Source organism: Lepisma saccharinum, chromosome 5 (genome assembly GCF_977018435.1).
Source record: "Lepisma saccharinum chromosome 5, izLepSacc3.1, whole genome shotgun sequence".
NCBI lineage: Eukaryota > Metazoa > Arthropoda > Insecta > Zygentoma > Lepismatidae > Lepisma > Lepisma saccharinum.
In genome coordinates this window covers 38,976,490-38,991,012 of record NC_139233.1, presented here as the reverse complement: position 1 = coordinate 38,991,012, position 14,523 = coordinate 38,976,490, and the positions used below count along the sequence as shown (strand labels likewise).

The 14,523-nt window shown below is 41.9% G+C and overlaps 1 protein-coding gene across 4 annotated transcripts in view; it reads right to left on the bottom strand.

Annotated features, from left to right (window-relative positions):
- The window catches only part of LOC145987773 (uncharacterized), a 376,171-nt gene that overhangs the window by 129,912 nt on the left and 231,736 nt on the right, over positions 1-14,523 (bottom strand). For 3 of the 4 annotated variants that reach the window (XM_083122457.1, XM_083122458.1, XM_083122455.1), the window contains exon 6: positions 13,206-13,322. The exons of the other annotated variant lie outside the window; for it this stretch is intronic. In XM_083122457.1, coding sequence (XP_082978583.1) covers positions 13,206-13,322 — 117 coding nt within the window. The remainder of the gene's footprint in view (positions 1-13,205; positions 13,323-14,523) is intronic. 4 annotated transcript variants of the gene reach the window in all.

The window sequence follows — 14,523 nt, the reverse complement described above, 5'->3', positions numbered from 1 at the left end:
CAAAGCCCCCTACAGCCCCTCCTGCTACTACGCTCTTTCGTTGCGGCATTTCGGAGACTAAGCACGTGTTGCATTTACGATATGTTGCTTTGCTATTTCTCCCTCCTACCCTCTGGGTTTTAATCGCAACTCTCCTGGCATGCCAACCCTTTGATTGGATTCGAACCCAGGACCGCTACGTCAAGGGTTCCCACGGGGAGTGATAAGGGTACAGACAGCGCCATCACAATTTGGGGGGCCCTTAAAATGATAAAACAGAGCATGTATATATTAGTCTAAAATATACGTAAAAAAGGTATGAGGCGGGGGAATGTATTTTCTTAGTAATTCACTTACTTTAGATGGTTCTAAGTCCCTCTTGCTACTAGGTGCACCTATTTAATCCGTCAGATTAAGAAAAGTAAGAAGGAAAGGCAAATAAAGTTTGGTAAAGATATATATATTTACTTTGGTAATAGGATTGAGTTAGACTTACATGTTATACTTATTGGGAGACGCATCATTGGCCTTGGAGGGGGTTGGTATAGACACCCCTGCACTACGCTATAGCCTGACAAGTTAAGTCCCGATATGCGCAGATCGCTGCGGAGCTCTTCCTATTACGTCATCCTCCCCACCACTCTTCTACTCACTGGTCTGGCCTTGAGACTACAAGTGGTGCCAACTCAGCAAAATTAAGCTAAAACAAATATGACAAACAATTTTCACTGTTTAGCGTGACGGTGCATGCAGGCTCCTATTATATCAGTGGTTCATTTTATTTAATCCGGCCTTTGAAAATGCGTGCGGTGCGCCGATCGTAAACTGTAGTATTACGCACGTGCGTTAAGGTTTATAACGAAGAGAAACTACAGGTCGAATGACTTCATTTTCTGAATGCGACATCGAACAGTGGCCTGTTTTTGTTTTGTTTTTTAACTAGTGGGCTGGTGGTTCGTTTGTTTATCGTACAACAATCACTACGAGAACGCAATCTGATAACACGCTTGCCTGTGTTCTTTTCTAAAGCATTAAAATGTTCATGCTCTTTACTCTGAAAGATTCTTACTTTGAAAGAGATGGACTTATGGACGATCGTGTAGATGAACTGATAGACTTGGTGAAGCCGATTCAGACACGGACACAGATTCATCGGTAGACACAGACTCGGATGAGTGGGAGAGTGAAACTGAAGAAGGAGAACTGGAAAACATTTACAAGGTGAGCTCAGTTCTATCGTTTATATATTTTTCATTTTTCTATCGTTTTATTTCATACATTTCTTATGCTGGTAAGAAATATCCCTAATATAACTTAATTCCTTTAAGGTTTAAAGGGAAAATATCAAAATGTATTTAGAATTTAGCGTAATCAATAGGTAGCGTAGGTGACGGATACTAATTCATGCCTTTCACATTCAAATTTCGTTGAAAATTCTCAGACAATTCCGCTCCCTCCAGGTTGCAACACTGCGAACGAACGTCGCCGCAGACAATGGAGTGGGGAAATGTGATGTGGGGTGCGCAAACAATGGATTGCAGCGTCTTGTTTTTAAACTTGTCAAGTTATAACAACTAAACCACGGTGAACAGGAGAAAAGTCCATCGCGTCAACGATGCTAGTTTCTTTGAATTTACCATGTATCTTTTCTTTACATAAATTCTCTTTTTTACACTGTTAGCTCAATCATGAATGATGGAGTAGATGAAACAGAGGAAGGGAAGAAGAAACAGTGGATCACCACTCATGCCTGGGCGGGACTCGAACATTGAACCTTCGTGGGTGACTAAATGTTAACCTCTCTTCCACGCAGCACACCTGGAATGCATTGTTGCAGACTAACCAGGCTCTGGCGCTTTGATCTGCAGCCAGGATAATCCTCTGTAGGATTTACCTTTTGTGCCGTGTGTGTGTGTGAGTGAGAGAGTGAGAGAGAGAGAGAGAGAGAGAGAGAGAGAGAGAGAGAGAGAGAGAGAGAGATTATTCCTTCGTCTATTGTATCACCATTCATCCCCATTGTCGCGATTTGCCAAAAGTGGCAGAAAAGAGACGCAAAGTAACCTAATTCGTTAGAACCCTCGGTGCCTAGTTTGTGAGTCGAACACTCATTGTGCTGCGCTTCCGGGGCTGCTTGAAGTCTGGCGAAAGCAGTTCGATAAGTGTGTTTCGACTTATTGATCACATGTTCAATCCCTTCAAGGATATTGGCATACTGGTGCTACAAACGGAGGAAACTAGAAAGTACCCACACTTCATCTTCACTGCACTCTTGGCTTTTCTATCGCCAAACTACAATCCTACAAGGCTAAGCTGATCAGGAAACAATGAAGAAATCCGAGCTGCTAGCTTGCTTGCATCCTGCTTGCAAACAATGGAAACTTCTGGCGTGAACTTGGCTAATTTATTGGTTCATAAGGTTAGATGCGCACCATTGCCTACTGCGATAAGCAAAGCCATGAGCATACGGTACACATTTTATTACCTACCTTTTCACACAATGGTACCTTCACCGTTAACACTAGTCAACTCCGTTACTCTCAGATTTTACGTTTGTATTATTCTTTTCGTTTCGAAGAGTTTGTACACAGACAAATATTAATTTTTACGCGCTAAACAATCCATATATGACCGAGTTTGGGACTGTTTGACGAGACAATGGTAACGTATCGACGTAAATAATTTTAAAAATGCGATCTTCATTTTTTATACAAAGATATGCAATTTATACAGATGCGTCCGTCCGTGATATTAAGGAATACCGATTAGCAGTTTAATACAATTAATTTGAAAGATATATTTCTGTGTGTGTGCGTGTGTGTGTAAACTTAGGTTGAAATATAATAAGGATAATTATCCTTGTGAAGCCTTAATTGATAAAAAGCAGTTCAGAAAGGCTCATGTCGTGAATATTTATGGAGACATCTAACGTCCAGCCCTATATCATAAGCTAATCAATCTAAAGTATCCTTCCAAAATGCAACGTGCCAATTCAATGTGTCTACATGCAAGCGGTCAATTACTGACAGTGAACGGAGATTGGTTGGCGAGAAATGACGTCAAGAAGCAAAGTGAGTACAAGCAAGTAATCGACTTAAATAAAGTGCGAGGTCCTGTTAACAAACGATACAATGCAATGACACAATTGCTAACGCCGATATATTTTTATCAGCAGATTAAACGCAAATTAGTATTGTATGGATGTTTTACATGGATGTGAATCTTGGTCCCTTACACTAAAAGAGGAACATTTGAAAATTAAATCTTTAGAAATCTATTTGGACATAAAAGGGATGAGAAGACAGGCGAGTGGAGAAGGCTACAAAATTTAGAACTGCATAATTTGAATCCACGTATGGATATTATTAGAATAATTAAATCAAGAAGACTTAGATGGGCAGGCCATGTGGCACGAATGGGAGAGGAAATAAGAGTTTACAGGATTCTTGTTGGGAAACCTGATGGTAAAAGACCTGTAGGAAGGTCAAGACGAAGATGGACCTAAAGGAAATCGGTAAGGATGGAAAGGGTTGGATTGATTAGTTGGTTGAGTTGGTTAGTTTTGGTTAAAAGCGAATTGGTAGGATAAAGTTGAGTATAGAAGGAGGAAAAAAAAGAAGAGAAGAAGGGTCGCTGGCACCTCTTAAAGTACTATTCAAATATTTGTGTGAGGGCAAAAGAACTGAATGACTGACCGCTGGATTCATTATATATTGTTTGTTACTCTATTATATTTTGAAACCTTATGCATTACGTGTAAACGGGTGACCTCTTCGAAAGTCACTCAAAATGTCATCCTGGAAACTGCTTTCTTGCAAGCAACCGAGGCTCTGGCGCTTGGGACTACATGTAGCATAATCCTCTATGGGGTTGCGTTTTATCCTGTATCGTGTTCACGTGTGCGCTACACGCCCCTAGGCAGTCCTTTGTTCTATAAAATAAGTGCTGCCTCGATGGGGAGGTTCGAATCCTGTGATGGGCATAGGAGCTTTCTTTGTGACTGTCTCTTCGCTAATTTTTAATAAGTAGTTCTTCCACATAATATTAGTTACATATGGGATCTTCGCCGTTTTCATTTGCTGAGTCGTGTGCTGTGACAAGTACGAACAGAATTAATGCTGACTCATCCATATTAATTTTAAAAATCAATAAATATATAGCATATTTAACTTACCTTACAATCTCTTCGAATCTAATTGTAGGATATAAATAATTAGTAAATAATAATTAAGTCACTAGTTTCTTCGCGATTGCTGAAATACTTCCATATCTACTCGTACGTCATATCATAGACAGTCACCGAAATACCTTACTGACCAACCTGTTTCTAGACATCTTGGTTTCTGGCTAATGAATTCCGGTTCGAAACCGCATCATTAGATCACGTCCTCGAGAAAATGAGGAAAGGAATGTCCCGTTCCTTGAATTATTGTATTTTCCAGCAAGTCACAGTTCGTGGAGATGTGGGACAGATTGAAGATGTACCTCGGCATTGCAGAAGGGCTCTATGTGGTTACGGTAATTAGAGCGTGTCTTGCAGTCCTCGAATAGCCAACTACCAATTCCCGAACGTCACGAACATGTAACAGATCTTCCCAGAAATAGATTCGCAAATATCCGCAATCCACGTGCCGTGCTGTTAAAATTAATCGAGATTACGTTAAAGAGTAATTTCGAAACAGTAAACTGATGGAACACTAGTTATATCTATAGGTTTATGTAGAAACTACAATTCCATTTTCTCTGTACAGATATCAAATACGACGTTGTCATGAAATATCGTGCAAGACTAGCCAAAATGGGAGGTTGGGTTTCAAACCTATCAAGAACAAACTAATTGATTGATTGATTTGGTGTTTTAAGTCCGCTTTATGCACAGTAAGGCTAATCGGGACTGGACCTACAGTTTAAAGTGGAATCCGAACCACTATGTGCCTCTACCGGGTATCGAACCCGGGACCCCTTGATTACAAGGCGACGACGCTACCACTGCGCCATCGGGGAGGCCCTAAGAACAAACTAATTAAAATTAGGGATGTAAGGCGAGATATCTGATCCAAGATTCGAGATTCAAATAATCCGGACCCGGGATTACAAGTTATAGTAGCTGGGATTAGGTGCCAGGATCCTTCATTTGTATGCAGGATTAGGTTCCCGGATTCAGATTCGGAAAATTATGATCCAGGATTTGGGATTCGATTCTACAATTCGGGATTCGATTCTTCAATTCGGGATTCGATTCTTCAATTCGGGATTCGATTCTTCAATTCGGGACTTGGGATTCGATTATTCAATTCGGGACTTGGGATTCGATTATTCAATTCGGGACTTGGGATTCGATTCTACAATTCGGGACTTGGGATTCGATTCTACAATTCGGGACTTGGGATTCGATTCTACAATTCGGGACTTGGGATTCGATTCTACAATTCGGGACTTGGGATTCGATTCTACAATTCGGGACTTGGGATTCGATTCTACAATTCGGGACTTGGGATTCGATTCTACAATTCGGGACTTGGGATTCGATTCTACAATTCGGGACTTGGGATTAGGTTCCAACACCATTATCCAGTTTCAGTTAACGGGTAGTTCAGTTCAAGAGTTGGGATAATGATTCAAGATTCTGATAAATCGATTCCAATAGCCATGATTCGGGTAAATCAGATTCAGGATTCATGTAACTGATCCACGATTTATATACTTAGGATTCTGAGGCCACGGTGAAATGTAAGGTCACTTGTAGCTACAGAGGTAAATTTAGCACACCAACATCATCATGCACAATTTTTTTAAGGGCTGTCGAAGAAAATTGGGGAGTTATTGGAAGGGTGTGAATAAACTCAACGAGACAGAGGATTTACGGCAATAACCTTCAGCAACGTGCATGTGTGTCCTACGTGCATTGGAGCGCGTTTGTGGACTGTTTTCACTGTCAGCACGGCGCGAGGATATTCTAAATTGAGGATGTTCCCTTTTCACTGCCGTGTGGGCGTGACGTGAGTTAAAGGGGAACACTGATCGTGGGAGATCACGTATCAATTTCTCAAGTCCAAAGAACCCAACGACAGATCTTCGCTTTACTCTATTGTCTACAAATCTCTACGATTACTCTGCTTGGCAATCGAAGAACGTCGCGCTTGCTGGTGGACGTGAGGAACTAACTTCAAACTGTCCACTTCCGGTTCGTGAGACTCTTCCTATAGTTTACTTACCAGTTCAGGGATAGCGTTGTATTGATTTCGCTCGAGCGTATCGAATTGAAATATTCTGGTAGTGGAACATTCATTCATTCATTCATTCATTCATTGGTTGGTTGATTTAATTAACGTCGTTTATTTGCAGTGACAGGTTAATCACCACGGTGAGAAAATGACGAAAACAGCAAAGGTAAAAGTAAAGCAATCCCTTTTGCAGTACCCTGTGCCATGAAGACTCGTGAAGACTTACACAAGTATGGAGATACTACATACATTCACAATATCGGCCATAATGCAGGTGATGTAATCAGCCCCACACTCAGGCCGCTTTAACTCCCTGGCTCGGTGAAGCCCAGAGACAGGAAAGGCAAAGAAATTCGAAATTATCTTGGCGTTCATTAAAGGTATAACTCAAGAATCTGTTTGCGCTGACAGACAACACACTGTGACAACCAATCGTGACAAAATTTGTGCATTGTTAAAATATGCTTAATATATATAAGAGATTTTACCTAAAAAATCCCTAGAATATCCGATTTATGGACATTTTAGGCGAAAAGTTACCTCTACAAACCTTTAAAAAAAATCCCTTCGTTCAAAGCCGGGAAGTTTTGAATACATTACTGGCGCTGGCATATGTTAAGCGTTACGTTATCAGATAGATCTCACTGTAACACACTGACACAATGATTCAGATTAGATACTATGCAAAGAAATGTTAACAACAAATGTGAAAATGACTCTCATAAGTTAAAAATAATTCATCACTACAAAATCTACACCTAGGAACCTATTTTTCATCTTCCTGCAATTTTGTTTCTCCAAATAAAAAATGTAGGTTTCTTGCTGCAAGTTATGGGTTGCCCAAACTGCAGGAAATTTGCCATTCCTTCAACTTGCTTCCGAACGTGGGGTATAAAACACACATGTAGCACATGCCGGGAAAAACAGACGTGTGCTAACTCTAGAACTGCAAACTATTCGGGTATCGTGCAATAACACTTCATTCTGTAATGGCATACGAACGCAGTTCTCTGGTTATCAAGTCAGCTGTTGCATTAAGTAGTTCCGCGAATAGCCACGGCAAGGCGCCACAGTGCAGGCAGACACTCGCAAAGGTCAGCTGTGCATGCTTCTTCCATCTCACACCTGGGACAAATAAAAGCATCTCAAAACCTCAAACGAGTTTTATCCTAGCTTGTAGATGCCGCTAATGCTAATGCAAAATGCCCATAAAGGAGGAACGATATCATAGTTCACGTCCAAGGAAATTACGTGCGAGATAAATACGAATTATGCTAACGGACCAATTTTTTCCATTACCTTCTAGCTTGTGTTCCTATCTGGTCCCAAATCCTACATTGCTCATCCCCCCTTTTAAAGTCCATCTCCATTCCTATGCAGTCAAATGCTTGTTTGCTGTAATACATATAGCACACATGGGTGCCGGTAGAGTGGGTCACTTGCCCCCTCGATTATTGGGAAATTTTACTTTTTTCTACTTTCTCCTTTTACATATGAATATATATTTTTTATAATATCCTATTTCATTCTTATCTACTTATTTTCCCTCTATCGATCTTATTTCGCTTCTTTATTTATTTCATTCCTCTCTCCCTCTCCCAGCCTCAATTCTTCATCCTTCTCTATCCTTCGCTTCCTTCTCTTGCCTTTCCTCTCTCTCTCGCTTCTTTTGTTTTCCTTTCTTTCTCTCATTCTCGTGAGCTTAGGGACGGGTCAAACCGCTCCGTCGAAACAGTTTAATTCTAGCCATGGGATATTATTACACAAACATATTTCATTACTACATTACAGTGTGTATTAATGCCTAACCCAAGGATATAAATTGTGAAAGTTGCACGTGTGAAATATGAAACTATACCTGTTTTCTGAAATTATTTGTCTTGATAATTTGTCACAAAGTGTAAACATAGTACCTTGCGAGTAACCGAATTAACATCCCAAGCTAATTAATAGATTTACTATAATCTAGTTGAAAATAACATTTTGACGTATTTTTCATTCAAGGTACGATCACGCTTTTTCCTAAAGTGACCGAGAAAGGCGACGAAAAAACTGAGTAGGCCTTCTTTCGCATTTCCAGGTTTGGCCAGTCAGGTGAAGAACATTATGAAATACTAACAAGTAACGTACTGGGGCGAACTGACCTCAAAACAATGTCTGACAGTAGGGTTCAAGTCAGGAGCCTGATGGCAGGCGGACAGATCAACTGGACTGCTTGACTCCCCGACATTAGATACAGGAGAGTGGGAGAGAACTAGCGCAGCATGCATGCATATATATATATACATATATACACAAGGTGTTATCAGTTTTCCAAATTTCGTGCAAGCCAAAACCGTACCTACAGAGCATTGTTTATTACTTCAGGATCTTTGCCGGATCGAATAAAACCCGACAGTGTGAAAGCTGGAACAATATGGACGTTCCTATACGCACGGCCATGAAAATAGGCGGTTGGGCAGAGTTGCGCCGGTGCCACACACGGGAAAAACAAAGCGAGGGCGGGACAAAAGTCCCTGGTTCCCGCGCACTGTGTGGCAACGTCAACCGGGCTGCGTTGCCTAGATCGAGCGTCAGACCTCTCGCTCTCTCTCCAGGGCACTTTGGTGTCATTCCTGACCTTTCGAGCAAATACTGTCAGTTTGTATCACGTGGATTACAAAGACCAATTCTACAACGACATCTTTCACTCTCTTAATCCTACGAACACATGGGGTTGTGTCCCGACGTGGCAACAGTGGGAACTTCTGCCACCCGCCTAACTTCATGACCGTGCGTTTAGAGAAGGAACTGGCTCTTCCTCTTTACATCGTTGAGACATAGGCAACGAGTTGTACTTCCTTGTAAGGCGAGACTGTATAACCAGAAGGATGAGATGGAATTAATTCCTTGATCCAGTCCTAAGTTCAAAAACCCTGCGTGGGGCGCACAGGTCCTCATTGCCAACCTCCCCGGACCAAAATTCTTGCATCGTTACTTCGTGACCAATCTAATGCAGGTAGTTAACGCGCCAGCTTTCCCGGACTGTACCTGAAGCCTGCTTCCACTCATTAATCAGAAACGGCCACGCGTGAGACCTCTGCGATCGGCGCACAAGGCTTTTATTTATTTTCCCTCGCACGGGCGTGAAACGCGTGACGTCATACGTCTGCACAAGGAGCAATTTCATTTATCACGTGCTAGTCACGGAAATAGACGCTCTCTCTCTCTCACCACCAGACGCGGTTATCAAAGGCGTATGTTACGTATTTCCTCTGCCCGGCCTGCCAAAATTTTCCTGGGCACGTTTCCGTATTTATAGCCCGCGTGGTCTGCTCTCAAGAGATGGAAGTGTGTGGCCAGCGTCGGCCAAGACACGAGGGAGCATTGTTCTAGACAAGACGGAAGGGAATCTCGACACAAGATTTTCTACAGGAGGAGGGCTTTGCTCTTTTATCATGGTGAGCATCGAGTTTCAACTTTAGTGTGCCTTATTTTCGACGGTGCTTCTTAACGTTTTCGTATATCCTTAAAATTATTTTGGGAAAGACGAGAGTATTAGGTCAAGCCGTACAGAAACTATACCATGTCCTAGAAGTCTGATGCAACGCCGCGCATATCGATAGAAACTGATAAATCGACTGGTAGCTGCAGTCGCGTTGCCCCCTCCATGAAATCCTTTCCCTCTCGCGCATTCATTGGTCGAGCCCTCTGGAGTTACTACTTGTGCAGAGCACTTGTTTATGTTCACTTACTCACGAGTCTCCTGGAACCTCATACAGGCGAGGAACTCCGAGTTCACTTAACAAAGATTAATGAATATGGCATTTTTGGTAAGAATTATACATACACGTACGTTCTCTAACCCTCTTCCTTTCTGTCCGTTCTTCTACTGTCACTTTGCCCATTCTCCTTTAATTTTCCTGCTCCCTCTCTTCGTGTCATTTTCTTCCCTCCTCTCCCTCCATATCTCTCTAGGGGTGTAAAGGGGTGACTGTCGGAAAGCACCCAAATGTCAAACTCTCTTCCATGTAGTACACCATGGACTGCATGGTTGCAGCCTAACGGGGCCGTGGCGTTTCGATTCACAATCAGTATAATCCTCTGTAGAATCGTCTGTAAAATTAATTCCAATAAATTTACCTTTAATCCCTTGAACACTAAGCAAAGTATGGCCTTTAATCATACGCATGAAAGTAAAACTGCTGTCCATGTGTGTTGGTAATGGTCTCTTCATCACTTTCATATTATCACCGTTCATCCTCATCTTCGCGATTAGCAGAAAGAAAAACTAAGTAAAATAAACCACCTCAATGAATCAGCCTATCCTCTGTACCATTTTCTCTCCCCGTAACTATATCTCTGCTTTAGCTCCATTTCAGAATCTGTTCTCTCCATAAATCCCTCTGTCTTTCTACGTAATCGATCTCCTCTCTCCGCGAGTGCATTCTCTCACTTTTCCTCCCCCTTCCCCACCCCCTACTCTGTTTTGGCGAGATTCAGGATGGATTGCTGGGGCGATCAGAGTGAGGTCAGGCACGGTCAAGAGAAAATTGTCATTGTTACGGAATCATTAAATTTACCGAGAAGCCTTGTAATGGTAAAAATCAAGAGACAATACATGATGCAAGCTGTTTTTTGGGGGGAGGGGGTATGGTGTAAGTTGAAAATTCAGCATGGTTTCCAGTAAGTCCCTAACAACAACAAGTTACTACTGACTTTACAACGCTCCGGCATCATTTCACCAGCTCTTTTTGGTATCGAACTTTCTTGCCACGCAACCAAAACTATTACTTCCTAAAACATCAAACGAAGTAAGTCCTCCTGATACTTATTTCACGATCACTGAAAGTTAAAGGATCACACATGTACATATATACTCTCACGGCACAAATAACGGAAACAGAAATATCAACGAACACTATGCATACGTACCAACCCCAGGTGCTTTGGTGCATGTGTCCTTATCTTACATTAATATGTGCTTCCAGCTGAGCGATGATGGTGCAGCAGTTGAGTATTTCCAAAGCCAAAGCCAATTTCGTGCCGGGTCCAAATAACCTTTGTGCTGCTGTACCCATTGGATATTGCGCACCAAACGACTCAAGTTACGGAGATATTTATTTTAAAAAATGTACACAAGACACTGCTTGCTATCTCTAAGGAAAAGCTCTAGACTGAAGAACATAGAACAGGTAGACTATACGATGCCTAATGCCAAAGTAGCACATGCGCTCGGACAATAACGGGTTGCGGTAGAGAACTGTACACCTGCGAGAAGTGGAAGTGTTGGGAGTTCTACTGTAAATGCAGTCGTCTTTGGATTTGGTCCTCGTGTTACAGTAAGCCGAGGACTTAAAAAATACCGTGAAAATGTCAAATGGCTGTTGTTTATAATATCTTCTGTGGAATGAATTCAAATAAATTTACTTTTAACCCTGTTAACACTGAGTATACTTTATTAGCCATGCATACGAAACTGAAAATGATTATTTGGAGTATACGTTCATTAAAATGCCAATGTTTTTCTTACCAGTTTAGGGCGATGTGCTATTATGTGTGTGTGTGTGGGGGGGGGCTTCTCTCCCTCCACCATCGTCATTCAGTCCTTATATTCTATCCGCACCTCCTCTTTTCATAACGAACTTTGGTTTGTTGACATTGGGTAATAAAGTGATATTTTACATCTACTCCCCCTTTTTTTCTGCTTAAAAATGTGTATATCCACACCAACACCTCAAATTTCCTCAACACCCAATTAAATATTTTCACAAAGCCCCAATTTATGGTCATTTTGGCTCTGAATTTAACATTACGCCCTCCCTCCAAGATGGAGAATTCTGGATAAACCCACGTGTGTGTATCTAGTTACATTCTCCAAATTGAAAGAAATCAAATCTTTGTAGAGGTATGAAACAAAAAGAACTGATCTTGTTACGTTATATTAATGTGATATTTCATCGTGACTTTTGAAGTTGTATTTCAAAATTATTTCAACATGTTGGGGGTTATTTTTCTATATTTATCCGGATGAAGCATATAATCTAATAGGAACAGGACGTACAGGTCAACGTGGAATTCGAGCTACTGGAGAGTGCTTCTGTTGGGAATCGAGCCGAACTCCTTGGTAACATAGTGGGATAATGTGTCAACTCCAAATCTCGCCACCAAAGGTTCAAGGTTCGAATCCTGTGCATGGCAACGCTGTTCCTGTGTGTGTGTTCCTCATTAATTACATCTAATCTTCATTCATCTTCATTGTCACGACTGGCTTAAAGAGTGAAGACGTAAAATGTGAGAAAATATAAACACAAAGTAGTCTCGTTAGTCTGCAAATTGCAGTCGAAGGTGTACTACGTGGAAGAGAGGTTTGCATTTCTGAAAGGCAGGGGTAAGTCTTTCTTTTTAAGTCAGTCCTTTGTTTTAATACATTTTCCTGAATTAGAAGATGCTGGACCAATGAAGCGGAACTAAGCCCCATCAATCCCTCTTTGGGCACGCCACTGATGTATTATGATTCCAACCTACCGCCCTATGTTAACCACTCAACTACGGAGAATTGTTTTACCCAGTGGCAGCGTTTAAGGGGGGCGTGGTGGGTAGTTGCTCCCCCCATTTTTGCTTTACGCAGTGGCGGCGATTAGGTGGGTCGTGCGGCAATTTCTGCTCCCTTGTCCAGTAAGAGCAAGAAAACTGTCCTCGCCCCCCAAGTTTTGATACCCAATCGCTGCTACTGGTTTTACATATATAGGGATTCAAAGTATATGCTTTTTATATACTTCTATATAGAGAGAATGCATTTACTGAATGAGAAACATTTCCACCACAGCGCAGGTGCACACGCTCAGACAGTAAACCGCAAAAAAAGAATGGGCTCGGGCCACAACGTGTGTAGCTCGACAAGAATAAACAAAAGACGACACATGCAGAAGGCCAGTGGGCAAGCAAAGCTGTCGGCAACCTAAACTCCAGGGTCAACACTCAAACACCGTGGGGGAGAAAGATATAAAAGGTCACGAGGGCTACCTGTGCTGCTGCGGGATCCAACCGCCCGCTTGTTCGACAGTAAGGCATTTCGCTGGTTCCGCTGATGGACGCTGGCGGCGCCACTCGCCTTGTCTCTGGCACGCTCTCTGGCGGAGGCTGCGAAAAAGAGCACAAGCAGTGTGTAGCGTGGCGGCAGCGACTGACGTTGGCTGGTGCCGTGAACATCGAACACGTACATCAATGTGCTGAACAAAAATAAAAGTTTCTCCAAGAGGTTAACTTAAAAGAGAACACTTAGGAAGATGCACAGATAAATTAAGAAAAGGTGTAGTTCCTCTTAGTTGTACATACGAATATATATACATACACGTTTTTAAGCTCTATTTTGCATTGTAAAAAGCATATAATTAATGTTAAGTACGGAGAAAATTGATAACATACTATGTACAGGGCGTTTCAGAAATTATCAACACATTTGTATGGATATCTTATCATATTCGTCCGGAAATTTACCGACAGAAATTTGGGGAACTATCTCTGACAAAAAATAAGTGGAAAATAGGAAGACAGAGCAGATAATATGAGAAGAATATAGTGGAAGGTCCTTTAATATTTTTTAAAAGCTGCTGTTTGGCGCACACGCCTTAAAAAGCTGAAATCACTGGATTTTTAATCGCCTCGATGACATGGGAGAGAACGAATTCAAATGCCTTACTATTGTACAACATAGGGCGCCTGGCTGCCACAAGGGAAACCCTGGTTCCATACCAGGTGATCTCGGGTAGGATATTTCTCGACTGATCCCCCGCTTGAACAGTTTTGAGATTCGCCCACCCACTAATGAATTCATGTCTGGGGGTAAAGGTGGCCGGGACCATGGTGCTGATCACATTTCCGGCATAACCTGGATTGAAAATGTGTGCGACCCTACTTTACATACCCTCACATGTTCCCCAATGAAACTCCTAGCCCCGGTGGAGGCACAAGTGGTTCGGATCCCACTTTAAACTGTAGGTCCAGTCCCGATTAGCCTTACTGTGCATAAGGTGGACTTAAAACAACAATCAACAAGAAACTCCTAGCATAGGGGATTGCTCTTCCCAATGATATTAGTTGTTCTTGCCCGCCGAATGTACTTTTTCCATGCACAACAGTCATGGTAATTGACTTACACTGGGGCGTTTACAAGCTAGAAGTGTGTGCAACATTACTGAAACGCCCTGTATAACGTTTAACTAGACTGAAGGAAATGTAACAATTAGTGGCTTTTAGCGACAGTATATTTTAATTGCAATTTACACATATTGAAGTAGAAAACATGCATCACTATGATTCTTGCTAATCGGATTAAAATAAA